The sequence below is a fragment of the Lepidochelys kempii genome, chromosome 19, assembly GCF_965140265.1.
Source record: "Lepidochelys kempii isolate rLepKem1 chromosome 19, rLepKem1.hap2, whole genome shotgun sequence".
NCBI classification, from domain to species: Eukaryota; Metazoa; Chordata; order Testudines; family Cheloniidae; genus Lepidochelys; species Lepidochelys kempii.
Genome location: NC_133274.1, coordinates 9,036,277 through 9,063,887, shown reverse-complemented (window position 1 = coordinate 9,063,887; position 27,611 = coordinate 9,036,277). Strand labels below are relative to the sequence as shown.

Sequence of the window (27,611 nt, the reverse complement as noted above, 5' to 3'; positions counted from 1 at the left end):
TATAGTGACGCTATTTCTCACAGAACGACTTTCTTTTAAGCAGAGGGTCACTATAACCAGAATAATCACAATTTGTATACTGAAGTGAAGCAAAACTCTGTGGGAATTTCATGATATCAGAGTTCACTTTGAATTGGTTCCCTTTTCTAAAGCTAATGTTGATATTATGCACATTTGCTCAGATCTTCAACCTACTGCACATACAGACCTCAACTGAACTATAAATAGAAATGAGATATTATCACAGCTCATGATTTTCAACAATAAGTGTTTCAAGACGATCATTTTCTCTCTTAGTCAAGAATTATATAATTGCTGTGTACCTGAATTTGACATCCCTCTCTCACTAGCTCAAAAATGTTGTTTTCTCCTAATTGTTTAGGGCTTTAGTTGACAGTGTCTTGTTCACTTAAGAAAGCTACCAAGTTTAATACGCAAATAAAGTATAACTTAAATTAACTGTGCTCTTTAAAATACTCTTAAGATTAAACATGTTTTTACAAAACAGCTGTTCAAAAAAACGTTCTATGGTTTTTGGATGTGTATCATATATGGAACACGTCAGTTCCATGCAGTTATTTCACACCACATAAGAGTCAGGTGCCTTTTGCCATCTAAGTAGTACAGATATTCTTGTAATTTCCATCTTTACAAATGAATTATTATTTAAAGTTAAAGTTTAAAATAAAACTAGTGCTATTTATTTAACAAGTCAAGACTCATGCCATTATATGGAATGCAAGCATATTCAGAACTGTTCTTGACCAAATTATCTACCTTTATTTGTCTAGCAAGTCTTGTTTCTTAAAGTTTCTCACTGTTTCAGCTCCACAGCCAAAAGTTCTAACGTGGACAAGGTGCTGGCAGCTGCTGGCATTTTTTACCACCAAGTCATCTAGATTTACTCTGAGCAGTAATGACATATGACTTCATATGAAAAACGTTCCAATGTTTTCTACTAGTGGTGCAGCTCCACAATTTTAATAAAAATGTTAATAAAAAAGTTCTGTGCAGACACAGCTCTTTAGTATATTAGGATTATGACAAAGGAGGGCAAATACACCCTTATCAGGGAGGAAGGGGGAAGTATCATGTGCAAAAAATACCTCCTCCTGACAATCCCCTCACCCTCAAAAGAGAGGTCATCAGTCACTCCCAAGCATCAAAATATCTAATACTCTAACCAAATTCTATGGTCATTCAGTTTTTGCCCAAATATATTGGTAGTACTTGACTCTACCTCAAGGGGAAACCCATTCTACCTATTCACCATTCTCTCTGTAAAAATCATATTTCTAGCACACACACACACACTAATGAACACAAGCCAAAATATGTTACTGTTTACAGTAAAGCACCGTCAACAGGTCTCTCGATCTGAGATTTTCTTACTCTAGTTTTAATGTATGACTCATGTTTATCACCAAAAACTCTACAAGTTTAAAAGGGACACATGAACTTGTAATCTAGTAAAAAAAAATTTAAAATGAGTTAAGTCAGTTTCATGGACTGCACCTGAGGCTGCTACCATTTTTTTTTATTTACCCAATCATACCTTCTTATATTTTAAAAATGTCCATCTCCTCTGTTGTTAAAAAATCCCCACACAAACAGGAGAAACAGTGAAACTGACTATAAAAGCTTGTCAAAAGCACAAAATAAATAAACTGAAAAAGAAACAAGTATTCCTCTCATCTTTTTCAGGTACACTAAACTTAGATGTTTCTTATAAGATTTTATATAGAATTATGTTTTTAAATTGACAGTTCCTTTAAAGAAAACAATTTGCACTAATTCTGATTAAAGTAAGCCAATTTACTCTTCAAAATGCTTCTTTATAAGTCCTATAAACTTCTCTGAGTATAAGATCATCATAGTAAGTGATATGTCAATTTCACTTCTTTCTAGCAGAGGTTTTATACCCTACAGAAAAACAATAACTCCTTAACCTTGCTAACATGTTAGATGCTGCCGTCCGTCAAAACTTTGCATCCACAATGCCACTCATGCAATTCATGCTGTCACTCTGAGATAGCGCGTTTATCTACAACATTACACCTCTTGAAGTCACATTATTCTGCTCTGTTTGAGGTATGTGGACAACTCTACCCAATTGTCAGTTTTGAACCGGACAGCCCCCCGAAATATGCACATTATACTAAACCCCTCACTACACCATGTAATGCAGGTGTTCTCAAACTGGGGGGCAGGACCCCTCAGGGGATCATGAGGTTATTACATGGGGGGTTGCGAACTGTCAGCCTCCACTCCAAACCCCGCTTTGCCTCCAGCATTTATAATGGTGTTAAATATATAAAAATGTGTTTAATTTATAAGGGGGAGTCACACTCAGAGGCTTGCTATGTGAAAGGGTTCACCAGTACAAAAGTTTGAGAACCACAGATGTAATGGTCCAGAAGGATAAATGTGGGGGAAAGGAGTGCAAAAACTCTGAACAAATCCCCTTCCCCAAGTTGCTTCCTTCAATTAGCACCAACAGGACCCTAGCCAGCAGCTCCCACCCACCGCAATCACCCTCACCCCGGTTCATATAAAAAGGATAGGGTGGGGGAAAACCACTACATAGAAACAAAACAGCGTCCCAACTAAGTCTGTAAAAAGGACAGGAGGAGGGTAAAGGTCTCGGGCAGTTGTTGAGGAAGGGAAAGGGGGTCAGGCCCTGAGCAGGAAGACGAGGCAATGCGAGGGGAAGGGAACGTTTGAGAGGAGGCACTGGGGGTGCTCTAAGAAGGGTCTATGTGTGGGGGTGGGGGGGGGGAGTTATGAGAGGCAAGGGGACAATTGAATAGAGAGTGGGGTCCTGAAGGGAGGAGTGTGGCTCTGAGAGGAGACAATGTGTGAAGGAGGTGGGCATGAGGAGACAATGTGCATGTGTGGGAGCTGGGAGGAGGCTAAGTATGGGAACCCCTGCAGGGAGGTGATGGGGGAGGGCTGCGAGAAGGGAGGGGGGCGCAGCCCTGAAGAGAGGCAATGGGGGAGGGCTGGGAGAAGATGGGGGGAGAGAAGAAGTATGGGAGCCCCTGAAAGGAGGGGGGGGGCTAAAGGGAGACGATGGGGGAGGGCTGGGAGGAGGCAGTGGGGGGGGGTGGGGAGGAAGTATGGTTGCACCTGAAAGGAAGTGGGGAGGGCCTAAAGGGAGGTGATGGGGGAGGGCTGGGAGAAGACCTGGGGGGGGCCTAAAGGGAGGTGATGGGGGAGGGCTGGGAGAAGGGAGTGGCGGGGCTAAAGGGAGGTGATGGGGAAGGGCTGGGAGGAGGCTGAAGAGAGGCGATGGGGGAGGAGGCAGTTGGGGGAGTGGGGGGGCTGAAGGGAGGCGATGGGGAAGGGCTGGGAGAAGACCGGGGGCTGAAGGGAGGTGATGGGAAAGGGCTGGGAGGAGGCTGAAGGGAGGTGATGGGAGAGGAGGCTGAAGGGAGGAGGCGATGGCTGGAAGGAGGTGATGGATGGGGGGGCTGAAGGGAGGGGATGCGGGGCTGGAAAGGGGCTGAAGGGAGGCAGTGGAGGGGAACTAGGAGGAGGCTGAAGGGAGGCGATGGGGGGCTGGGGGGAGGCTGAAGGGAGGCAATGGGGGGCTGGGGGGAGGCTGAAGGGAGGCAATGGGGGGCTGGGGGGAGGCTGAAGGGAGGCAATGGGGGGCTGGGGGGAGGCTGAAGGGAGGCAATGGGGGGCTGGGGGGAGGCTGAAGGGAGGCAATGGGGGGCTGGGGGGAGGCTGAAGGGAGGCAATGGGGGGCTGGGGGGAGGCTGAAGGGAGGCAATGGGGGGCTGGGGGGAGGCTGAAGGGAGGCAATGGGGGGCTGGGGGTGGAGAGCTGGGAGGAGGCTGAAGGGAGGCCATGGAGGCTGGGAGCCTGAAGGCAGTAGGGGGGGCTGGGGGAAGGTGGTGGTGGAGGGCTGGGAGGAGGCTGAAGAGAGGTGATGGGAGGCTGAAGGCAGTAGGGGGGAGGGAGGCTGAAGGGAGGTGATGGGAGGCTGAAAGCAGTAGGGGGGGCTCGGAGGAGGTGGTGATGGAGGGCTGGGAGAAGGCTGAAGGGAGGCGATGGAGGCTGGGAGGCTGAAGGCAGTAGGGGGGCTGGGGGGAGGTGGTGATGGAGGGCTGGGGGGTGGCTGAAGGGAGGCGATGGAGGCTGGGAGGAGGTGGTGGTGCAGGGCTGGGAGGAGGCTGAAGGGAGGTGATGGGAGGCTGAAGGCAGTAGGGGGGGCTGGGGGGAGGTGGTGACGGAGGACTGGGGGGAGGCTGAAGGGAGGCAGTGATGGAGGGCTGGGGGGAGGCTGAAGGGAGGCGGTGATGGAGGGCTGGGGGGAGGCTGAAGGGAGGCGGTGATGGAGGGCTGGGGGAGGCTGAAGGGAGGCGGTGATGGAGGGCTGGGGGAGGCTGAAGGGAGGTGATGGGAGGCTGAAGGCAGTAGGGGGGGCTGGGAGGAGGTGGTGATGGAGGGCTGGGGGGAGGCTGAAGGGAGGCGATGGGAGGCTGGGGGGAGGTGGTGATGGAGGGCTGGGGGGAGGCTGAAGGGAGGCGATGGAGGCTGGGGGGAGGCTGAAGGGAGGCGGTGATGGAGGGCTGGGGGGAGGCTGAAGGGAGGCGGTGATGGAGGGCTGGGGGGAGGCTGAAGGGAGATGATGGAGGCTGGGGGGAGGCTGAAGGGAGATGATGGAGGCTGGGGGGAGGTGGTGGTGGTGCAGGGCTGGGGGGAGGCTGAAGGGAGGCAATGGGAGGCTGGGGGGAGGTGGTGATGGAGGGCTGGGGGAGGCTGAAGGGAGGTGATGGGAGGCTGAAGGCAGTAGGGGGGGCTGGGAGGAGGCGGTGATGGAGGGCTGGGGGGAGGCTGAAGGGAGGCGGTGATGGAGGCTGGGGGGAGGTGGTGGTGGTGCAGGGCTAGGGGGAGGCTGAAGGGAGGCAATGGGAGGCTGGGGGGAGGCTGAAGGGAGGCGGTGATGGAGGGCTGGGGGGAGGTGGTGGTGGTGCAGGGCTGGGGGGAGGCTGAAGGGAGGCAATGGGAGGCTGGGGGGAGGTGGTGATGGAGGGCTGGGGGAGGCTGAAGGGAGGTGATGGGAGACTGAAGGCAGTAGGGGGGGCTGGGAGGAGGCGGTGATGGAGGCTGGGGGGAGGTGGTGGTGGTGCAGGGCTGGGGGGAGGCTGAAGGGAGGCGATGATGGAGAGCTGGGGGAGGCTGAAGGGAGGCGATGGGAGGCTGAAGGCAGTAGGGGAGGCTCGGAGGAGGTGGTGATGGAGGGCTGGGGGGAGGCTGAAGGGAGGCGGCGATGGGGGGCTGGGGGGAGGCTGAAGGGAGGCGGCGATGGGGGGCTGGGGGGAGGCTGAAGGGAGGCGGCGATGGGGGGCTGGGGGGAGGTGGTGGTGGTGCAGGGCTGGGGGGAGGCTGAAGGGAGGCGATGATGGAGAGCTGGGGGAGGCTGAAGGGAGGCGATGGGAGGCTGAAGGCAGTAGGGGAGGCTCGGAGGAGGTGGTGATGGAGGGCTGGGGGGAGGCTGAAGGGAGGCGGCGATGGGGGGCTGGGGGGAGGCTGAAGGGAGGCGGCGATGGGGGGCTGGGGGGAGGCTGAAGGGAGGCGGCGATGGGGGGCTCGCAGGAGACACGGGGCAGGAGGGCTCAGCGCTGGGGCGCGAGGCGGCGCCGTTCGGGCTCGGCCCCGGGCAGGAGCGCCGGGGAGCCGACCCGCCCGGGCCCAGAGTGCGGCCTAGCGGCGGTTGCCGAGCCGGCCGGGACCCCGCTGCCCGCGGTGAGGCCGGGGAGGGGGGCGCGAGGCGCCGCGAGCCGGGCTGCGGGCGGGGGTGCTGCGCCCTGACAGGCCGCGTCCCTCGGGTGGGGAGCGAGCTGCCGGGGGGAGGGGCGGCCACTGACAGGCCGGGAATGGGGAGCCCGAGGCGGGGCACGGGGAGGGGGAGGGGGGGCGAGCGGCGCTGGGGCCGGAGGCAGCCGGGCCGGGGGAAGGGTCCTGCCGGGGCAAGCGCAGGGGCCAGCCGGAGCGGAGCGGAGCCGGCGCCCGGCGGGAGGGGGCGGGGAGGGACGGCGGGTAGGAGGACCCGCGGCAGGGGGAGGGGACGAGGGGCCGGCCGAGGCAGGGCGGCGGGGGCCCGGCCGGTACCTGCCGTAGATGCCCTCGGTGATGCGGTTCCGCTTTAGCGGCCGCCGGAGTTTGCTGCAGTCCGCGCTCCGCCGCTTCATCCTCCCGGCCCCGCGCTGGCTCGGACCCGCCCGGCTCACGGCGCCACCAGTCGAGGCCGGGCAGATTTTTTTTTTTTCCGCTTTTCTCTCCCCCCCCCCTCTTGGAAACAAAGAAATAAAAATAATTTCAGGTCCGTCCCTCCCCGCCGCGTCCCCGCGCGCAGACGCCGCGCCCCCGCCCCGCCTCGGCGGACGACACCCAATCCGAGGCTGACAGAATGGGATCGACGGGAGGTCAAACCAATCAACGACAGCGAGAGTCGGACGGACGGGCCACAGAGCCAATCAAAAGGTTTATCCCGCCCCTTATATGACGTTCAGGTCACAGGCCCGCCCCACACTCTGAGTGACGTCTCGAAGAGAGAAAGAAAGGTGAATTGACAGCACACCCTCCAATTCCTTGAAGGGATTTTGTTCTCACCCCACCCACCCGGGCGTTCGCACCAGGCACGCGCCCCACATTATGAGTGATAGCAAGGTTGACCAATCAGAGAGAAAAGCAAGAGTGGGCGGGACTTTACCATTCGGAAACGGACAAAAAGAGGCCTTATTCTTTGACTGACAGATTCCCACCCCCCAAGTTTTGATTAACAGCCTCACTGACCAATAGGCTATCAGGAACGCGAGAGCGCAAACCCAGTGTCCAAAAGTAAGAGGACACAAGGTCCTTTGTCCCGCTCCGTGTCTCTCATAACGCAGCCGCCCAGGACGCCGCATAGCTCTGCCTCTACAGTGACTGACGGACAGCTTGACCAATCAGCTAGAAGAGAAATCACTGGAGAATGGCAGCTGAGCCGCCCAATCCCTGAACAGGGAAGGGGGCGCATCCCGCCCTTTCCAAGCGTCGGACCAGAGAGGAGACCGTGGCCTATACTAGGCCAATCAAAAAGGGACGGGGACCAGGGCCTGGCCAATCAGAGGCTACCTCCCTTGGCTTGTTGGGCTATAGGACGAGCCGTGAAAGGGTGGCAATTGCCTGGCCAATGGGAGGTCGGCAGGAGGGGCCCGGCCCGGCCCGGCCCGGCCCGCCGCCAGGTAGTGGGCGGCGGAGCCCGGTGCCAGCCGGGCGTTAGCGTCGCTCCGGGGACCCTGCTGAGGGGAGGGCAGTCACCGCCGTCAGCCCGCCCTGCAGGACCCCTTCCCCAGGGCCGGGGGCGGGCCAGTCGGGAAGCGGGTCACTCGCGGCGGCTCTGCCCGAAGCCCTGAGATCTGCCCGGGCAGGCGGCTCTCTGTCCGGCGCCTCTTGCGGGACTGGGGCCGCACGGCGCCTTTGGGGCGACGCTGTGAAATGCCGCGCCTCCGCCGCCGACCCGGGGCTGAGGGAGACGGGTCCCGGAGCGCTCGGGCGGGCTGACGTTCACCTCCTCGCAAGAGAGGGACGCGCAGAGCTTCACCTTCCCCGGCAGCCTGCCCCACGCTCCGTGACCGCGACCCGCAGAGAGACTGTAACCCCCTTCCCCTCTGAGCTGGGAACACTGCCTCGGGACAGCCAAATCCGTCTTAAATCGCGCGTTCAAAGTGTTGCCCTCCCTCCCCCCGGCTCGTCTTTCCCTTCCTGTTCCTCGCTTTTACATTCTAGATGCTTTTCTTTCCTGATTTGACACAAACCCCCCCCCCCCCCCATCTTTTCCTCTTCGCTGTTTGTTTTTGTGTGTGTCTTCTTCGGCCTTTCTTCTCTGGTCTCTCCCTGCTGCCACTTCTGCTCCCGTTCTGTTTTGGTGGGTCTAGAGTGAGCATGGATCCTCTGTCCTGCTAAAGGTGGCCGAGGGGAGCGCTTTGGGAGGATTTGTGGATGTCAGTGAATTTGTCTGAATTCCTTTGTGGGTCAAAATTTACAAGGTACACATGCCTGCCTGATAATTTTTTTTTCTTTGCCAGTAGGTGGCTTTCTCGCCATTCATATACACTGCTTCGGTCTCTTGGGCATAGGTATGCATCACCTGCCCCAATTTCACCAAAGAAGGACTTTACGCACCTCCGAAATAGCCTCAAGCTGTACGCTACCACTGCCCTTTGGAGATGCTATTCAAAGGTGATCTCAGAAACTTTGCAGATGCCATTTTTGTGCTGCTTTTCAGTCTCTTTCAGCACATCATGTGTAGCACAGAGTCTGATCTTGCAAGGTTCTGAGTGCTCTCAGTTGCTGTTAAAGTCTCGTTTCTCTGATCGCTACTTCTCAATGAATTGGGTCAATTATTAATTAAATTGTAAGGCCTTTGTGGCAGGGACCATGTTTTTGTTCTGGGTTTGTACAATAAGGTCCTAGTCTGATCATCTTAATTATGTGGCTAAGATGCATTGTCTGTTTAACTTTGATTGTAAACTCCTTGAGGCAGGGTCCATCTCGTCTACCTCCTTGTAGAATACTGAGCGCACTGGTGGTACTCAGTACATAATGGTGCTACCCTGTTTGACCTGAGCAGTTAGCCAATGTTCGGGGTCTTGCAGGTTGTATCTGTTGGGAGAAGAAATTGATGACAGAGTTAGCTATTTTTTTTGATGCACTTCCTGATTATTTGCAAAGACTGTACACTAAGTCTTATTTTCCTGCTCCTGGTAAGAATCAAACAACAGGGGACCATTTCTTTGCTCACAGTTCCAAGCCCCTTTTCAGCAAGCACTTAACCTCAAAGATCTCTCTTAGCTTTATCTCAGGGTCATGCTACAAGTGCGTCCCTGCTGCTTTCTGTGGTGTTTCAGCTGCCTCTGCCACTCTCACTCGCAAACCTCTCTAGCAAACAATATCCAGTCCCCAGTGGAAAAACTTCCACTCAGATCATTCACGTTCCTCACTGGCCTTGCAGGTCATCCTGTTGTTTCAACTATTCCACATGGGAGCTTAATTAATTAATTGTTGCTGCCCACTAGCTTCAACATGGTGTTGGCTGAGCTAACACCCAGCATAATGGGTGTTAGCTCAGCCAAACTCCAACTTGGATAATTATCATCTTAAGTCTCCTTACATTCCCCTGTAGCACCATTGACTACTAGTATTGTTCTTTGCTTCCCACCCTAAGCTCTTGTGTAACATTGCTGTGCTCTGTTCAACAGTTGCCATGTTTCTCCCTAGAAGTGGCTGCATTTTAGGGTGGGAGAATTGATTTGCGTATGTGTGCCACTAGATTGTTAAGCAGTTTGTAAACCAATGGTGGGATCATTTAGGATGGATGACAGTCAATGGACACATCTTTGGAGGTCGTTATTTCACGGTGCATTATTACTATTGGCTCTTGGACTAGTTGTGCATAATAAGGTGCAGGTTACTGAAAGATGAGAAAAGCATGTTCCGATTACAGACTAATCAATTTGTCCTTCCATCACACCCAAACAGTCTTTAAGCAAGCAAGGTACAGTGCTCCTTTGTGAAAAGGAAGATATTTAAAGTCCATCAAGAGCGTATAGAAATTTTATTTCTAAAATCGACAGTAATGACCCTCATTTCTAAAGTATTCCTCTTTCCAATACTAACAGTGGCTTGTTGGTCCAGGGAAGGCAGTAAGCAAGTCCCTGGATGGAATCCGATCACAAAGCATAAGCATTTATTTTACAGTTAGCCAGCTGGTCGTGAAATGTCCTGCCTTTCAGCCAGCTGGGAAACACATCAATCAGGAGTGGTGTTTCGGGAGCAGAGACTGAACAGATCTCGACATCTGGAGTCTGGCAGTCTTCATCATTCTGCTTATCTGAGCTAAACTGTAGTGGGCAGAGAGAGCGCACAATAGTATGTTGCTTTTGGAATGCCCTAGATTGCATTAAGTGCTGTCTGCTAACCCTGGTGTTCTCCACCTGGGGACCACTTTTCCTTGATATATTGCTGAAAGTGAAGGGGGTCCCAGCTAGATGGGAATGCAGGGGCTCTGAGGTGGTCCCACTATGGAAAAGCAGTTGCATTATGAAAAATATTACTCGGGTTGTAAGCATTTGGGGGAAGCAACCCTCTTTTTGTTCTGTTTGTACTGTGCCTTGCACAGTGAGGTCCTGGTCCGTGACAGGGGCACCTAGGCACAATGGTAATAAAATAATAGTCATAACAAAGGCTGAGAACTGCTGTATTAGGCCATCTTTTTCCCAGGATAGGACTTTATATCCCCTGTGAATGCAGGGTGCATTTCATCCTTTCCTAACTGTATTTTTAATGGTCTAATTTTTGTAAAGTTTCATTTAAACCTTTGTATGTGTGAATTTAGCAGTCGAGCCCTGAAGTCCTTCATGTATCTATCCCCAGAGAGGGTACTTCATAAACAACATCAGGGGAATCTTCCCACGCACTGCCCTGCCAATATGCCTTTAATGACCACTCTCTGCTTCTAAGGACAAAAAGGGAGCTTAGAGGCCTCTTTTCTGAGACTACAAGAGGCCCAATCCTGCAGGGCATTAAACACTCCTGCCTCCAGTCATATTTAAGCTAATCCACAACTAGAGATGCATCCAGACTGAATCTGAATTTCCAAAAGATCCATAGTGTTTGGATCTAGATCTGAGGTCAGATTCTCAGCTACACCCAAGATGTCTCAGCTACAGGCCATGTCAGGGGTAGTTCGGGGCTGGCCCAGTTCCTGGCATAGATTTAGGGCAGCCATGTGTCTCTGTAATGATGCTAGCTCTGCCAAAGGGCTCCCAGCAACTGGGGATCACCAGGGCTTAGAGATGCTCCAGCCATGTCCCCATTTCCATAGCCACACTCTGTACAGGCCGGGAGAGGGGGATGGTATAAGAGGCACTATGGTAGCTCTGCACCACCAGAGATTCCCATACGCTGGCTAGATCCACCAGCTTTTAAGGAGGCTGTTTGCTGGGATATTGGCACAAAGCAACCCTAACTGACTCACGAATTAGGCCCCTGGATCAGAATACTTCCTTCCTCAATATGGGGAGGGGTTCAGATTCACGGTGACATCCTGGCGCCACTGAAATCAATGGCAAAACTCCCACGTTCCAGTTCATGCCTGTCTTTAATTATAACCCAGCTAACTGATAAGGCCCACCAGCAGTTGGGGTAGCTGGTGAAGATGGCTCTGACACATCAGAATTTTACCATTTAAATGTACATACTCTTGAACGTCACAGATCTACTTGAGTCAACCAATGTTCGTTGCTGCGGGCTTGCACTCCTGACCTGCCTTAGATAAGGAGCTATTCCTTGCTAACGCCTCTTGGGCTTTCTTATCACATCAAAGCTTTTATTCCCTCCTCACCTCCCACCTTCTGTTGGTTTGAGGTTGGTGGAACGTTTTTTATAGAAGAAAAATATTCATGTGTGTTTTTAACACCAGAGCTAACGTACAATGGGTTCTGACTATCCTCCCAGTCTCCGATGTGGTCTCCCTGGGCTCATACTCTTTTTGGAAACTGCCTTTATCCTCATATTTTGGTTTTGCTTTTCAAAGGAAAGTCAAAGCACATCAGAAGACCTTGAAATCTATCCTGGTAAGTTTGCAAGCCTGTTAGGGTTCAGTGTGTGCTTTCATTGGGTTACATTTGAGCTTGTTTTGAACAGGGCTGTACTTCTGACAGCTGTAACTGCAAATACAGTGTGGGTACTTCCCTTTAAATACTCTGTTGCCTTGCACCTTCTGCAGTCATTTGCACCAGGCCAAAGTGGGTGTCAAATACTACTAAATTGTGTTCTTGTGCTCCCTCACTGTTCTGTATCCACCTGTTGTCTCTCATTTTATACGTACATTGTAAGCTCTTTGTGGGGGAAAGACCATCTTGTTCTGTATTAGTACAGTGCCTAGCACAATGGGTTCAGGTCCAAGACTGGGGATCTTGGAACTGTGATAATACAAAATAATCAGGATGGATGAAAGCCTGGTGCAAGTGAATGCACAATGTGCAGGGCCACAAAGAATCAAGCTTAAGGACTGAAAGAGTGTGACAGCTAGTGGGAATGGATAACATTAGGGCGAGTCTGAGCAGTGAAGTTCAGAACCTGGATCCAACCTTCCCCAAGGATCTTGGGCTGTTCTGAGCTGGGTCTTGGTTTCTGTCCCTTCTAGGGTGACCAGATGTCCCGATTTTATAGGGACAATCCTGATTTTGGGGGCTTTTTCTTATATAGGCACCTATTACCCCCCACCCCCGTCCCAATTTTTTACACTTGCTATCTGGCCACCCTAGCCCCTTCCTAGGTGAAACTATTAAATAGTGGGCTCTGTATTAGGCCTTATATTTATCATCAAATGTGTACTGTCAGGCAAAAGTAGCCCTTTTTCTTATTTAATAATATGCTGGTGATTGTCTTATGGTACCAAACTTTGCTTCTATGTTGTAAGTATTGAATCTTTTGCACACAATCCTGCATCTGAGAAATGTGTTTTCTACATTTACTGAAGATTTATATTAACAATTATGATAAAACATATACCGCGTGTAACCTGTCTAAAGTGCTGTGCAAATATTAACCAATTAATCCTCATGACTTCCTTGTAAGGTAGGTAGGTAAGTCTCTATTACTCCCATTTTACAGATGGGGAAAAACTGAAATGCAGAAAGGGGATGTGACTTGCCCATGGTCATGCACTGAGTTGGGTTCATTTAATAATTTGTATGTGAATTACTCAAAAGCCACAAACTTGCATTCCCCTCCCCGCCCCCCACAATCATTTGCTTTAATCCTCGCTATGAAGCGTAGAAACCTGCACGTTGACATAAGAATATACCTATTAACACACATGTTGGGGCTACCGGCCTTGGGAAAGAGCAATTTAAGGCCTGATGCAGCAAACATTTTGTGTCTGAGTAACTCGATGCATTGGGAGTAGTCCCAGGGGCTTTGATGAAACTACTCATGTGTAAGTGTCTGCAGAATCAAGGGTTTCAGATCTTTTTGTGAGGACGTTTCACCAGTATATTACAAACTCTATGGCATAATACGTTTGGCCCCTTTTAATAGTCGCTTTGAATTTGTACATCATAAAACAGGCTTGAGATGTTTCAGGCAAGACGTAGGAGGCTGGGTGTGTGTAGTTGGTGTGTGAATGTGTAAGGTGGGGTTTAAAATCAACAAGGAGCAGAGACGCCGCCTGTGCCTTGATAAGGGGACTCTGTTACAAAGAAACATTTCTTAGCAGACAGAGTTGCCGTAGAGAGCAGTTCTGCTTAGCTAAATATTATCTCAAATACAGCACTCCTCCTGTAACGGTGAAAATAGGGCTAGTGGCCCACTTTGAAAAGGAGGGTGTCAGTGTTTTTAAAATGAAGCAAGACAAGACTCTCTACAGATCTTGGCTGAAATTGGTTCTCCGTTACTTCTGTGCCAATCCTGCTCATTTTGGTTTAGTGTAACGGAGAACAGAATGGGGTCTTTTGTTTTTACTGACTGACTGCAAGGGATCATTTTAAAGCAATCACCAGTGCTCTCATAAACATATTATTGCCTCTGTCTTTCATTGTGCTTATAAACATGTTCACATTTTTGTAACACTTAGTTTGCAATCTAAATAGAGAAGACAGAGAGAAGATTGGAGGGGAAACAGGGGCACAAAATGAGGAAGTGGAAGCCTAAGGTCACACAGCAGGTCAAAGACAGAGTCAGGAGTAAAACCCAGAACTCCAGAGTCCCAGTCCAGTGCCTCACTGTCTAGACTGTACTACTGCCCAACCTCTGTTCCCAGCTCTTCTGATCTTGGGCTAGACACTAAACCCTCTTGTGCCTCACCTCATCTTGGAAATTAGGATAATAAGTCCTCCCTCACAGAGGGTGGGGGGCAGTATGGATTAATATAAAAGGCTTTGCCCCCTGATAAATAGTGCTCTTGAAATGCACTGTTATATCTCCTTTCCTGTCCCAACTTTATGGTCTCTCCTCCACCCTTCAGTCCAGCATGGTCTTGCACCACCCTCCTTTTCCACCAGAATGTATGAGGATTACTCTGAGACCGTTATTAATTTTCAGCAGGTTTATTGATCACTGCTGTGATGTTAACCTGGAGTCTGGTGTGCACTGATAACTTGACTGATTTCTTGGTTCCTCTGCCATGCAGCATTTCAAGATGTCAACGTCCTGGTGATTTTTGGATTTGGCTTCCTCCTGGCTTCCTTCAAAAGATATGGATTTAGCAGCATCGGATTCAACCTGCTAATTGCCACACTTGGAGTTCAGTGGGCTGTGCTCGTGGAAGGATTTTTGTTTGCTTCCTCAGCAGGAAAAGTGAAAATCGGCCTGCACAGGTAATTCATACATCCTAGAATGGATCATTTACTCTTAATGTAGCATTTCTGAACGCTGGGGCTAAGGTAACTTTTCCCTGTTTTTTGGTATATTTACCCAGCAGCGCAGTTGTACTGGCAGGACTTTTTGTTATTGCGTTGTTGGCTTTGTAATTTTAACTGAATTTTGCCATCTACTGATCTAATTACTTTCCTTCTATGGCCCCATTACCATAGTACCTGAGTGCCTCAGAGTCTTTACCCTCACACACCCCTGTGAGGTAGAGAGGTGTGGCCATATCCCCATTTTATGTATGGGGAACTGAAGCACAGAGTGATTGCATCAAATCCACTGGTCCATCTGGCCTGATATCCTACTTCCTGTCCTACCCATAAGCAATCACACAGCTTGTCCTATACTCCACTGTCTTACTTCTAGCAGTGGCCAATATCATACTGTACATTCAAGGGAAATAATCCTTTCAGTTCCTTGAGGAGATCATCTTATATCATGAGACATGGTGTTTACTAACTGTATATCACTGTTGTAGCTACATATGTTGTTAATGGTCTTAGAATTCATGACCTCTGCTCTTTTCTTGATGGATATCCTCTACCTTTTCCTCACCCTCCCCCAAACAAAAGAAAACCCTTTATCCATTAGCTAGTTATCAAACATTGATTGAATTATGGAATATGTGACGAAGCTGGGATTTTCTCTTGTTATGTTGTATTTGAGTCTTACTGTTTTCAATGAATGCTGTGTGTGCCTCAGTTTCCCTGCGTATTGCACCAATGTCTAGGTAGTGGGAATAAGCATGTGTGACTTTTCTGGGGGCTGCTCCAGCTGCCTCCATGGATGCTATGGTCGCCCCTTCGTAACCTGAGACCCAGGAGGGGGATGTGACCAGGTGACTCTTGGCCCGGGAAGTGAGACAAAGGCTGGAGAAGGAACAATGGGCAGGGCCCTGGCTCTGGTCTCCCCTCCCCCCAAGATGGACTTGGCTGAAAGTCACTGATTTCTGTGCTAACAAGTTCTGCCCTACGCTGTGTTCCTGTTGACTAATAAACTTTCTGTCTTACTGGCTGACTGAGAGTCACATCTGACTGGAGTTGGGGGGCAGGGCCCTCTGGCTTCCCTAGGAGCCTCGCCCAGGCAGACTCACTGCGAGAAGCGCGTGGTGGGGCAGGGGATGCTGAATGCTCTGAGGTCCAACCCAGGAAGGTCCGAGCTATGTAAGCTTCTTGCTCTGGAGACCATATACTCAGAGAGAGGAGGCTCCCCCAGAGTCCTGGCTGGCTTCATATGGAATATTCCAGAGCATTGGTCCGTGACAGAATACCACTGCTGTTTACACAAAGGCATTTACAGTTCCAACATCTCATCTACTTTTAAGTGTAAGAAGACTCCATTGGCAGTCACAACACATGGCCAGGATACAAGCAAAATATCAGTTACTAACTGGTACTGATTGGGTAGTATAACTATGGAACTACAGGTAGCTCCCTCCTTCCCTCTTTCCTAGACAGGAAAGGAATGGTTTCGTGCCTGAGTCACCCAATTGGGAGTCAGGAGATTTGTGGTTCATCCCCATTTCTGCCCCAACCGTTCTGTGTAATCCCGAGCAAGTCATTTACCCCTCCGCGCCTCAGTTTCCCCATCTATACCCAACTCAGTTGGGAGGTTTAATTCATGAATGTTTGTAAAATGCTTTGAGGTCTTAGGATGGAATGTGCTGTAGAAGAGGCAAGCATAAATGTTTTCCTTCTGCTGCTGCTGCAGTTGTTAGGCCATCAGAGGTAAATCACCACCTTCATTCTGCTTTTTAAATGCCTTTAGGCGTTCTTGTCATATATGAATTTCTTGTTCTCTCATTTATGGCCCTAATGATTTTGTTATGTGTCTCTAAAAATGTGAAGGCCTTGGGAGCAGCACAACAAACAGCTGAGACCTTTCCTAACTGTTCTCATTTGCTCAATGCCTTCCTCTTGATTTTTGGCTTTGCTGAGTAAATTACTGCCCCATCGTTAGATATGTAGCAATAACTACTGTGGCAGTACAGCAAGAGTTTCTGACGGACGCTAACTAAAGGTGGGATTTTGCGGGCTGTGACCTGCTGGAAGATCTTGCAGAAAGTTGGCCAAAAGGTGTCATCACAAGACTCATGTGGATGGCTCGGGGGATTGGCTCACAAGATAAGGAACCCTGAAGTGCTAGGCTGGTGGGGAATTTTTCAACAATTTTGGGGGTTTTTGTGTGTGAAAAATGCAGATTTGTCAAAAACAAAGCTCTTTGCAAAATAGGGCTAAGTTGGATGAATTTTCTGACTGAAAAAATGTTGGAATCTTTTTTCCTAAATCATCAACATTTTAAAATTCCAGGTTTTCGGTCTGAAATGACTTTTTTCATTTAGAAATTCAAGCTAATTAGAGTGAAGAAAAAAGAGCCCAAGACCACAGAGACAGAACTCCGCTTTGCCCCTACAGGTGACCTCTTCTGGTCAGGGTTAAGATACATTGGCAGGGCAATGTGAGAGCAACTGGATTGATAGACAGAGTCTGATCTCCACAGCTCTCAGGCCAGAACCTTTCAGAAGCACTATGTTTCCTTAAATAAAAATCTCCTGTCCCAGCTGTGCATGCTGCACACACAAGAAAACTGTCTGCAGCTGCAGAGTAATATGCTCTTAGATCTATTTCCTATCAGAAGTAAGACAAAATCTTTACCTTCGCAGGGACAATTTTTAGGATTTTCAGCATGTTCTTTCTCATCAAGAGGCAGGAGAAGCAGCTAATTGAAATTCCAGAATATTGTAAAGGTCAAGAACAGCCCAGAACACATCTATAAATTACAGTGTGTCTGAGTCCTTAACATCCCTTGTTTCCTTGATTAAAAACTGCAAGGAGGAAAAAATGGTGGACAGCCTTTTGCGAAGTGGGGAAAGGGAAAGGAATCATTCTGTGTGAGGACTGTAGGAACCTCAGAATGCCTTGTGCAGCGAGACCGGTTTGATCTAGTGGTTGGGTCTCGGGATGGGGAGCCAGAAATCCCAGAGCTCCAATCCTAGCTCTGACATTAGCTCCCTCTGTGGCTTTCAACAAGCTACTAAGGCCACATCTTCCAAAAGTGACTTCTGATTTAGGGCATCTCAGTTCAGCTTGAGGCACCTTGGGGTTGGTGGTCAATAGTGCTGAGCACCTGCGACTTCTGTTGGCTTCAGTCAGAGTTATGTGTGCTTTGTACTTTTGAAAATTGGGGCCCAAAGTATCTCATGTTGGCACCCCAAATGGGAGGCCACTTTTGAAAATGCTGCCTTTAAATCTCTGTCTTGGTTCACCCAACTGTGAAATGGGGATCTACCTCACAAGCATGAAAATTCCATAATGAATGTCTGGACCAGTGCTGACTACTAATGACTCTCTTATTTTTTGATTCAATTAGTTTCACAATTAACTCCCCCCCCCCCCTTTTTTTTTTAAAGTGTATTAAAGGCCACTATAAGTGTAACTGCTGTTCTAATCTCAGCTGGAGCTCTTCTGGGCAAGGCTAACCCTATTCAGTTGATTTGGATGGCGATGGTGGAGGTGGCAGCTTTCAGTACAAGCAGATGGATCAATGTCAGATTCCTGAAGGTAGGTAACCACATTTCCATATATGCGGGAAAAGACTTTGGAGGTTTTAAACAAACCTTTGTTTTCCTTTGGAAATGTTCCCTGTTTGCTGGTCTGATATTGACGCTATTACTGATAGTCAGATCTAAGCTGGTTCGCTCTGGGCCTGATCTGGCAGTTTATTGCATGCATGTAGCTGCCACTGAAATGAATGGGAGTTTTGCACATGGAAGGGCTACGTGGCTGGGGATTCTACTTGTGTGTCACTCTGTTTACAGCATCTTCTCTCTGGCCTGCTGCACCTCACCTCTTCTCCTCTCTATCCCAGCCAACATGCTACTGCTTCCTTTCCTGCTGCTCTGATCACATCTTCTTCCAGTCTCTTCAGTGGCTTCTTTCCTTTTGCATTAAGTTAAAACTTAGAATCATAGAATCCTAGAATCTCAGGGTTGGAAGGGACCTCAGGAGGTCATCTAGTCCAACCCCCTGCTCAAAGCAGGACCAATCCCCAATTTTTGCCCCATATCCCTAAATGGCCCCCTTAAGGATTGAACTCACAACCCTGGGTTTAGCAGGCCAGTGCTCAAACCACTGAGCTATCCCTCCCCCCTTCTTGTCCTCCCCTTCAAGGCTCTGCCCCAACTTACACGTGGCCCCTTCTTACTCCCACTGTAGGTTCCTGCCTAGCCCTCCCTTTGGTTCCTTCACCCATTGAATAAATAATAGCAATCATAATAACGAATTGTCCCCTTTGCTCCCTCATTCATGCTGCCCACCATGCTTGGAGCAGCCTTCTACACCCCATCCACCAGGCCCTTCTTCCTTCAAACCACCTTCTTCTGGGAAGCATTTCTCCAGCCTGAGGGTATCTACACATCTCCTTGCACTAGAACTGCTACCAGTGTACTTTATTTGTCTGAATTAGACTGCAGGATCCTTGGAGCAGGGACCCTGTCTTTTTCTGAGCCGCAAAAAGTAGCGTGTGCACTGAGTGCTCATGAACATTATATAGGAGAGGGTGCCTAAGAAGGACACTATATAAGTAACTGAGCTACAAGTCTCTGCATACATCAAGGGGACCTGATGACATCCTGAATGGATATGACATCCAGGAATGGAATATCTTTGTTGCCTGCAGATTGAGGAACACACAAGCTTGATGCACGTTCACATATTTGGAACCTACTTTGGCTTGGCAGTCTCCTGGTGGCTGTACCATTCTTCACTGAGTAAAAGGATTGAAAAGGAAACATCTAATCCGATATCTGATTTGTTTTCAATGCTGGGTAAGGCATTTACTTGAACATCTCAGTATATGGTGGGCAGTGGGATGAATGACTTTGGGGATTGGGAATGGGGCACAAAATCTTTTACTGCAAAGCTGAAGGTTCAAATACAGCCCAGTGACTAAAAGTTGTTACCGTCCGATGGTAACGAGTGGGTGAGTCTCCGCTCCTCATGTAAACCACCACTGCAGCGTCCCTTCTTGACAGACGCAGCAGGACGGCCAAGGCAGGTAAACTGTCCTCTCACCGCTACAGGTGGCCCCTTTGCACTGATTTACCCATATTGGCGGGGGCAGTGTCGTCATTAATATTTGTATTGCTGTAGGGCCCAGAGGCCCCAAGCAGGATCAAGGCCGCATTGTTCTAGGTGCTGTATAAACGCTTACAAAGACAAGAATCAAAAGAGAACAAGCAGATAAAGGGTGGGGGGGAAGATACATATCACATGCAAAACACTCAGGGTAAGGATAGGCTGTGGCATGGACATTCCAAGTTTTTTTTTAAGAAATGATATTTGTTTCCATATTATTTTGATTTATATTACAAAGCTGGTACTGCCATGATCTGTCCTAGGCCCTTGTCTCCACAGAGAATGTAAGTTCCCAGGTCTGTCAATTTGGCACTTTGTGCCAGCACAGAATTAATGTAATATTTAAAAGAAATGACATCGAAATAGAGGCATGGATTTCTGTGGCTAAAATCAAGTGAATACTTATCTAACCTATCACTGTGGCATGTGAGCGCTCGAGTCCTTTATTAGGAGCTATGTTCTGCCCGAATGGAGTGAATGATCTATGCCGAATGTCCCCTCTCATCCTAGTAGAGGGCACTGGTTATAGCACTTGCTCGCCTTGCTACTTTTGGCTGTACATCCCAAGATCTGCTGTCAGTGGGAGGGGCTGATTCTGGGTGTTTGCTGGAACCTCACCAGGGCTCATTGGCACATGTCTAATGAAACCTGGCAGCCTTCACCCAATGTAAAAAAGGGAAAAATTAAATGCTCATCTTGCTGAGTTCCCAGAGCTCTTGCTCTGCTGTATAATTCAAAGCAATTGGTATTTTAATCTAACTCATCAAGACACTGTTAAGTCTTCATTATAATTTTAGTGCCAGCTCGCTACCCCCAAGTGCTCGCTATCTAAAGTAATTAGGTCTTCATGAATAATTCCTGAAAGCAACACAGAGGCAGTGCAGACGCTCACGAATGACCAAAGAAGCAATTTCATAATGTGTCCAAACCTACCCAGGGCCGGATCCCCTCAGAAATTCAGGGCCAGATTATGAACACTTGTAATTCATTAGAATAGCCTCATTGCAGTTACTGGGATTACTCTGGCAAGTAACTACTTTGCCAGTGGGAATAAGGGATTCGCAATCTGGATCCTTCTTTCCAGCCCCCCTCCTGCCATAGACCATGAAGTGCCATAGTGGGGAATACTAGTGGGACCTCTAGTCCTGTGTCTTGGCTATGACAGTGATCAGTGCTAGATCCTTCTGAGGAAGATGTAAAACTTCCTATTGTACAACATTGTGCCGTGCTGGAAAAGGATGTTTTTCTTCCTGAGCCCCAGCTGGTGGTTAATTTTACCCTGAAGCTTGAAGACTGATAATCTTTTTCCTTGTCAATGTATCTGCAGATATGATTCTTATTCATATATGAATGAAATTCAACCCTGCACAAGACCTGTACACCACATAAGTTTCACTTAAGATTTCAAAATAGAGCTTAACTGGGACATAAACATTGTAGGTTGTATGCTGCACCAGGGTGAATTTCACACACATGTGGTTTGCTTCTGTAATAATACAGCACTTTATGTTTTCAAAGCACTGTAGAAATATTAACCAATCTCCTGCAGTTGTGAGTTCCACAGGTAAATTATGAGTATTGCCACCTAGAGTGGCATGGGGAGAACAGAGAGGGCAGCCTTGAGCGCATAAGAGCCCTCTAAACATTTACAATATTTACTGTTGCCTGGAGAACAAAAGTGGGAAGGGGGAAAGATACAAATGGGAGGAGGGAGGTAATGAGAGGAGGAGGAGAGGGGATAAATAGTTGGGATGGGGGAACTTGGCACCTTTTGGACGCAGAATATCCAACAGCAACCTTGAGCAAGACTCTAGTTATTTCTTGGGCATAAGGGTGATACTGTTGCCTAGTCTCTGCTGACTTCACTTCAGAGATAATCTTGCCAGTCTTCTGCATGCAGGCTGCAGCAGATTGTAAGTGCCCCAGCACCTGTCGTCTCAGAGAAATAGAGTACTGGGATGTGAGATAAAATAAGGCATCCACTTGACTACAAATATTAGTTACCAGTGGGTGATTGACAGCGTCCCAAATGTGTTTTTAGGGATGTGCTCAAAGCACAGACTGTAACAAACTGCAACCATCATCTGCCTTGCTGCTTGTACAAGGGGAAGGTTCCAGGGCTCAAGATTAAGGGCAAAAAGTCATCCTGCAACTGACAGCCGTGCTAAAGAAAATGAAAGAAATATGTCCTGACTATACAGAGTAGAATAGACAAGGAGGTCTCAGTAGGGATGAACTCAGTGATAAGTGCAGCTTATGTCAGTTTCCGCAGGGATATGCCAAATGGAAATTATACTGCGCTTATGGAAAAGAATCAGCTTGGAACATGATCTGCCCAGATAATATCACTTTGTTGGGAAGCCTGTTAGTTTTTCAGAGCATATCAAGGTCACTGTGCCTGAAATCCTCTGTGTGCACTAGACATTCAACAGGCAGGAGGGCCTAAAGTGAGCAGCAGAAGCATCTAGGGACTTGAAAGAGCCTAAGCACTGGAGACCCAAGCTCATGGAAAGGTGACCGCGGTCAGTGTTGCTGGGAGCAGAGACTAACCAGTGTGTTTTTATAGTGACATACTGCACCCTGGAAACCTGCGTGTTTTAGTTATTAATTTTAATGAGAGCACTTGAAGTTTTGCTATGAGGTAAATAGCATGTGGAATTAAGTCTATGCAATTCAAGCACACAGTAGAACATTAATTATCGAGTCTGCCTCGGTGTCCCCTCTGCAGTAGAGGTGGGGGAAGAGAAGATAAATCATAACTTATCTTTAATACAGCCTATATCCCTAAATAGTCCAGCATAGATACAAAACTCCTGGGAGCAAAGCTGTGCCCTGAAATGATCAGTATATAAACTAGTGTGAACGCACCTGCTGCTCTCTGCTGGATGGATTCAGATCCGCATGTGTATGAGAGAGAGGTTATGTTGTCCTCTGGTGGGGCTGGCCCAAGAGGGTAAGAACCCTATTTGCTGGTGATTGGGGCCTGTGTTGTTTACTCCTAGGGGAATTCTGCACTAAAATTTAAAAATCTTGCACACAATATTTGAAAATTCTGCAACGTTCAGCATATTCTGTCAAAATGGCACAATATAATCATGCTCCCACTGACAGTCCCAGCTGCCCGGGGCTGACAGTGGAAGCCCCAGCTGCCCATGCCAGGCGTCGGCAGGAGTGCTGGGGGAAATCAGAAATTCTGCAGGGAAAAAAATAAAATTCTGTGGGAAACATTAATTCTGTGCAAATTCTGCATTGCGCACCAGCACAGAATTCCCGCAGGAGTAGTTTATTGGAGCAGAAGGACCCAACGTCTAGCCTCACTATTTACTGAAAAGTCTATGTGGCCCTGGACTTTTTACAGGATATGGCCCAACTGTTTAACAGGAATTCTAATTGCTCTACTAGATCCACTTACTAGAATGGTGGAATATTAAAAAAAAAAAAAAAGTATTTTATTTAAAACAAGACAAACCCCATTTAGCCACCAAGCAGGCAAAGCATGACACCAGAAGTGCAAGCTTCTCTGTGCTACCCTGGAAGAACCTCCACTGGGGTGAGAGGGGAGTTCACGCTCCATGGTTCAGGTAGTTCTCAGCATTTCTGCTGAATCTGTCAGGAAGGGAGCCAGCTAGTATCAGTTGTGCTGGTGTTTTGATACCCCTAAATGGAAGACATTCTGAACATAGCCATGTTTTTTATTTTGGTCAGTACCACATCAGCTGTGTGACCAGCACGCGGTACAACAGTAAGAGGATGTGGGAGATTTTGGCCAAGGACATCAGTGCAAATCCCTGCTGTTTCAGCAAAAGCCCTGGACCCTTTCAGGCCTCATGTTCAGAGGTGCTGAATGCTCCCACTGTAGTTGTGGTTACTGTGTACTTCAGAAACCAGGCCCCTAATGCCCATGCAAAGCAGACAGGGTGTTGGTTTTAAAGGTCTCGACTGAAAGGACCACGCACAGTAAATTGCCTGCTGCACAAAAATATTTCTTAGGGATGAAAGGCAGAGTCATGCCCATTGAGATTTGAATCTGTGTTTCCAGGGAGCACAGGTATTGCAAAGCTGATGCTTAAGGACCTGACCATGAAAGATGATGAGCATCTCCTGCATTGAGGGCCCTCAGCTTTTCTCAGGAGGCTCTTGGCTCTTTGAAGGATCAGGCCCTTCCCAGCTAAGTCACCCTTCTGGGTGCATGTTTATACCATGGTTACTGTTGAGATGTGCAGTGCAGGACTGCTAGGGAGGCTCCAAATGTAGTGACCGTTAGGGGCTGTCAGAATGATGCAGTCCCATCAACTTGTTCACAATGTGGGCATTGCAATGGATGCACTCTGTGTGACTTAGAACCTGCCAGCAGAAACAGCATGGGATGGACCCACTGGATTTACGAGCATTCTAATGATGACTGCTTCTTTGTCTACAAGGCACGCTCTTTCTGTGGATGTTCTGGCCAAGCTTCAACTCTGTGCTAATCGTGGATGTGATGGAAAAGAGGAACGCCATCTGCAACACTTACTATGCCATCGCTGTGAGTGCTGTGGCTGCTTTTGCACTGTCATCCTTGAGCAGCAGGAATGGAAAAATCAGGATGGTAAGAGGAGAGCAAAGGTCGCTTTGAAGACAGACCTAGATTTTCGTTAATCTCTTTAGCAATACATTGAAAGTAAAATGGCTAATAAGCTAAAACAACACTAGCACCTCAACGGGATGATTATCTCTTGTCCCTGAGCAAACAGTTTTGAAGATGTTAACTGGCTATAGTGCTGCAAGGGTGAAATTCACCCCCTATGTAGAGGGCCAGTTATACTCCAATTAGATCCCACTTAAGCCCTCAAAATAGGTTTAAGTGGTACTTAGGTGTGGTGCTGCAGCAGGGTGAGTTTAATCCAATGGGTGCCCAATCACTGCGTGTGTGAATTGACTTCGGTGATGTTAATCCACAGATCCACATCCACCATGCAGCACTAGCAGGAGGGGTTGCTCTTGGTTTCTCAGCTCCCGTTATTCCACATCCTTGGATTGCCATGATTTTGGGTCTGCTTGCCAGCATGGTCGCTGTACTGGGATCTCACTGTTTACAGGTAATGTCCAAAACCCTGTCATACATATTTGTGAGAGGTTTTAAATACTAAGAAATAGCACATGTAGAGAGTTTACAGCCAAGATTTCTGGGTTCTGTTGCCTGGTATGTGGGACTGAGGGTGAGGAGACTTGCATTCTATTTTGGGATGCGTGCCTGAAGAACTTTTCTGCTCAGTAAATATGTTCATCTCTGTATTTATTAAATGTTTCTCTCCCCAGACCTATTTGAATTCGGTGCTCAAGATTCATGACACCTGTGGCGTCCATTACACGTTTGGGTTGCCTGGATTGCTTGGAGCGATAGTCAATGTCGTTCTCTTCATAATAATCAAGTGGGCCAGTTTATCAACGTAGGTTGATCCTTTTAAATAAGTATCGTGGTCAGCTAATCATTAATATATTGTGCTAGAACTCAGTTTTAGAACACACGTGCAGTATGCAGGTAGCTTTGCATGGCCACTGCAGATTAATCCTCTTAATAACAATCAAGAATCAGATCTAAAGCCCTTTAAAGTCAATGGAAAGGCTCTCATTGACTTCAGTGGGCTTTGGATCAGGCCCTCAAAAATTAATTTTTAGTGCTGGATTGCTAGGGGGGTGACGTAGACAGCATTGTGGGAGCAGCCATGTGAGATGGCGGAAATGAGAGCGGAGATTAAGAGGGAGTGAGACTGAACTGGGATCTGAAGGTGAGCTGTGAGCAGCTTTGAACTGATGATAAAGACAGGAAGCCATTGAAGAGGTCTGAGGGTTCAGGTGATGTGGATCCTTCCAAATGGTGACTTTTGATTGACACTACGTGTGTCAGGGAATCTTACATATAAAAACTGGCAGTAACAGGCAAACTATTTTTTAAATAAGTAATACATATATGTGGGTGCTCAACACCTCTCAGGATCAGGCTCTGACTGCAGCGTAGTAGACCCACATCAGAGGAGAGTGTGCCAATTCGGGGTAAAACTAGACAGGACAGGGTCCTGGAGAATGTACTTGATGGACCATTTTGCACTAGCAGGGGGAGTGAGGGAAGGACTAAATGTCCCAGTAGCTCTTTTATATCTGATCCACAATTGATCCAGTCAGACAGACCTTTATTCCTTCAGAGTCCACTGACTTCTTTAGGACGCTGTGTGGGTAGATCAGATTATAGGATTGGAGCTGTACATGGGTCAAATTCTGCACTCTAATGTATGCATTTTTCATTTTCAGACTGGGTTATCTAGCCTTGATTGAAGTTGGCTCTTTCATGTTGACCACTGCTATAGGTTTGGGAACAGGTTTCATTACAGGTCAGTATGGGAAAGCTCTTTGCAATAGCTTCGTTCTGATCTTTTTAAGAGTAGGTGGTATGCGATTATATTACATCAGCTGTCACGTCAGTGTTCACTGGCTTATTGCATCTCTTGGCACCTAGATACTCTAGTGATTCATGCACTAAAAATATACCTGTAGGTAGATGACTTGCTACTGTTGGAAAAACTGTAGGTAATGCTGAGTGATGAGGCTTCTTTCAGTCGCAGAACTGGAGAAAAGGGTATGTTCAGCAGGGCCAAAACAATACCATCATTCCTATGCTTGACAAAGTTATTTTTAACTGATGCTTCACCAGCAGCCTCTAGGTTTCCCATAGGAGAAAGGACAGGATGGACATCTTTTTAGTGACAGTAAAAATATATTGAGACTGTTTTCCACTCACTGGGTAAGATCCTCAGCTGCTGTAAATCAGCATAGCTCCCCTGAAGGCAATGGTAGATTTTACACCAGTTGAGGATCTAGTCATCTGGTTCTAGATCTTGGATTCTCTCTCTCTCTCTCTCTCTCTCTCTCTGGTGGGATTATGGCAGTTGCAATATTTTATACTGCTATTTGCTCCTGCTTCAGTTCAGTGAAAGAAACTGCAATACCGTTCTCTAAAATGAATGTTACAGCCTATAATGAATATGTAACCCCTGTGCTTGCTCAAATGTAATTAAGAGGTTGGGCTCATCAAGCAGACTTTTAAGTATCTACTTCATCTGACTGAAAGATATGGAAAAAAATAAACAGCAAAAATAAACAAACATTCTGTGTTGATCCAATCATTTAATGAGCTGGGTGTTTACATCTGAAATCTCAAGTTAACAGTGCTCATAAGCCTGTTTGCTTAATGTGTCTGGGTAGCTTTTTCATATGAAAAGTTAATGATCATTTAGTTTATCCGGAAAATCTGGCAGGCCGTTCTCTTGGCTTTAAAACATAAGTGTTAATTTTTAATAATTAAGGCCTCACTCCTGCAGGCAGAATCTTTTGCCCACCTGGAGGCCGCCTGAAATTCAAAGGGGCTCAGCATTTATAGGGTTGGCCCAGACTAATCAGCATGCAGGATCGGGACCTAGGACATTTTTTACATGCTTTTTACATGCTTTGCTTTGGATCTCATGCGTTCACTGTTTGAAGATGACTGAAGGCTGGGGAAGGGTCCAGGTAATCCTGGAAGTCCAGAGAGAAAATAATAGCTGGCTTTTCTGGAAACATGGTTTTCTCCCTAAATTATGTCAATTCTAAAGCATCTGCTGGCTGAACCACAATGCTGCATGATGGATTTAGAATCAAATATATTGCTTGTGAGGAACATTGCTTCACCTCCATGTGCTAAAGAGCGAAAAATATTCGGGGAACGTTTTACAATAATTTTTACAGGATTAGGAAATCTTTTCTAGATTGTTTGGAATTGTGTATCAAATTATTCTAAACCAGGTATGTCATGTATAGAGATGCACATGAACCCCATATTCAAATCCAGACCTGAGTATCTCCAAAGTTTGTGGGTTGGTTTTCAACCCAAGGTTTTGGTTAGGCCCATTATACATATTAGAGACAGCAGCAAGGCTGGAGGACAATCCAGATCATTCTATTTTGCCAATATATTTTAGTCTAGTAATTAGCACCATAAAGGGGTTCAAAAACGTTTAAAAATAAGACAAGTGGTAT

At 47.9% G+C, this 27,611-nt stretch overlaps 2 protein-coding genes across 4 annotated transcripts in view; one reads left to right on the top strand and one right to left on the bottom strand.

Moving 5' to 3' along the window:
* Window positions 1-6,317, bottom strand: part of MACO1 (macoilin 1) — a 51,676-nt gene extending 45,359 nt beyond the window's left edge. Inside the window, exon 1 of the mRNA XM_073317250.1 lies at window positions 6,124-6,317. Coding sequence (XP_073173351.1) covers window positions 6,124-6,203 — 80 coding nt within the window. The 5' untranslated portion in view covers window positions 6,204-6,317. The remainder of the gene's footprint in view (window positions 1-6,123) is intronic.
* A 928-nt stretch (window positions 6,318-7,245) lies between these two features.
* Window positions 7,246-27,611, top strand: part of LOC140900341 (RH-like protein) — a 27,242-nt gene continuing 6,876 nt past the window's right edge. The window contains exons 1-9 of one of the 3 annotated variants that reach the window (XM_073317509.1): window positions 7,246-8,235; window positions 11,591-11,630; window positions 14,189-14,375; window positions 17,837-17,987; window positions 19,105-19,252; window positions 23,984-24,150; window positions 24,503-24,640; window positions 24,861-24,991; window positions 25,851-25,930. In XM_073317509.1, coding sequence (XP_073173610.1) covers window positions 7,996-8,235; window positions 11,591-11,630; window positions 14,189-14,375; window positions 17,837-17,987; window positions 19,105-19,252; window positions 23,984-24,150; window positions 24,503-24,640; window positions 24,861-24,991; window positions 25,851-25,930 — 1,282 coding nt within the window. In that variant the 5' untranslated portion in view covers window positions 7,246-7,995. Of the gene's footprint in view, window positions 8,236-8,294; window positions 11,631-14,188; window positions 14,376-17,836; window positions 17,988-19,104; window positions 19,253-23,983; window positions 24,151-24,502; window positions 24,641-24,860; window positions 24,992-25,850; window positions 25,931-27,611 lie in introns of those variants that run through there. The other 2 variants (XM_073317512.1, XM_073317511.1) reach the window with 2 other exon arrangements.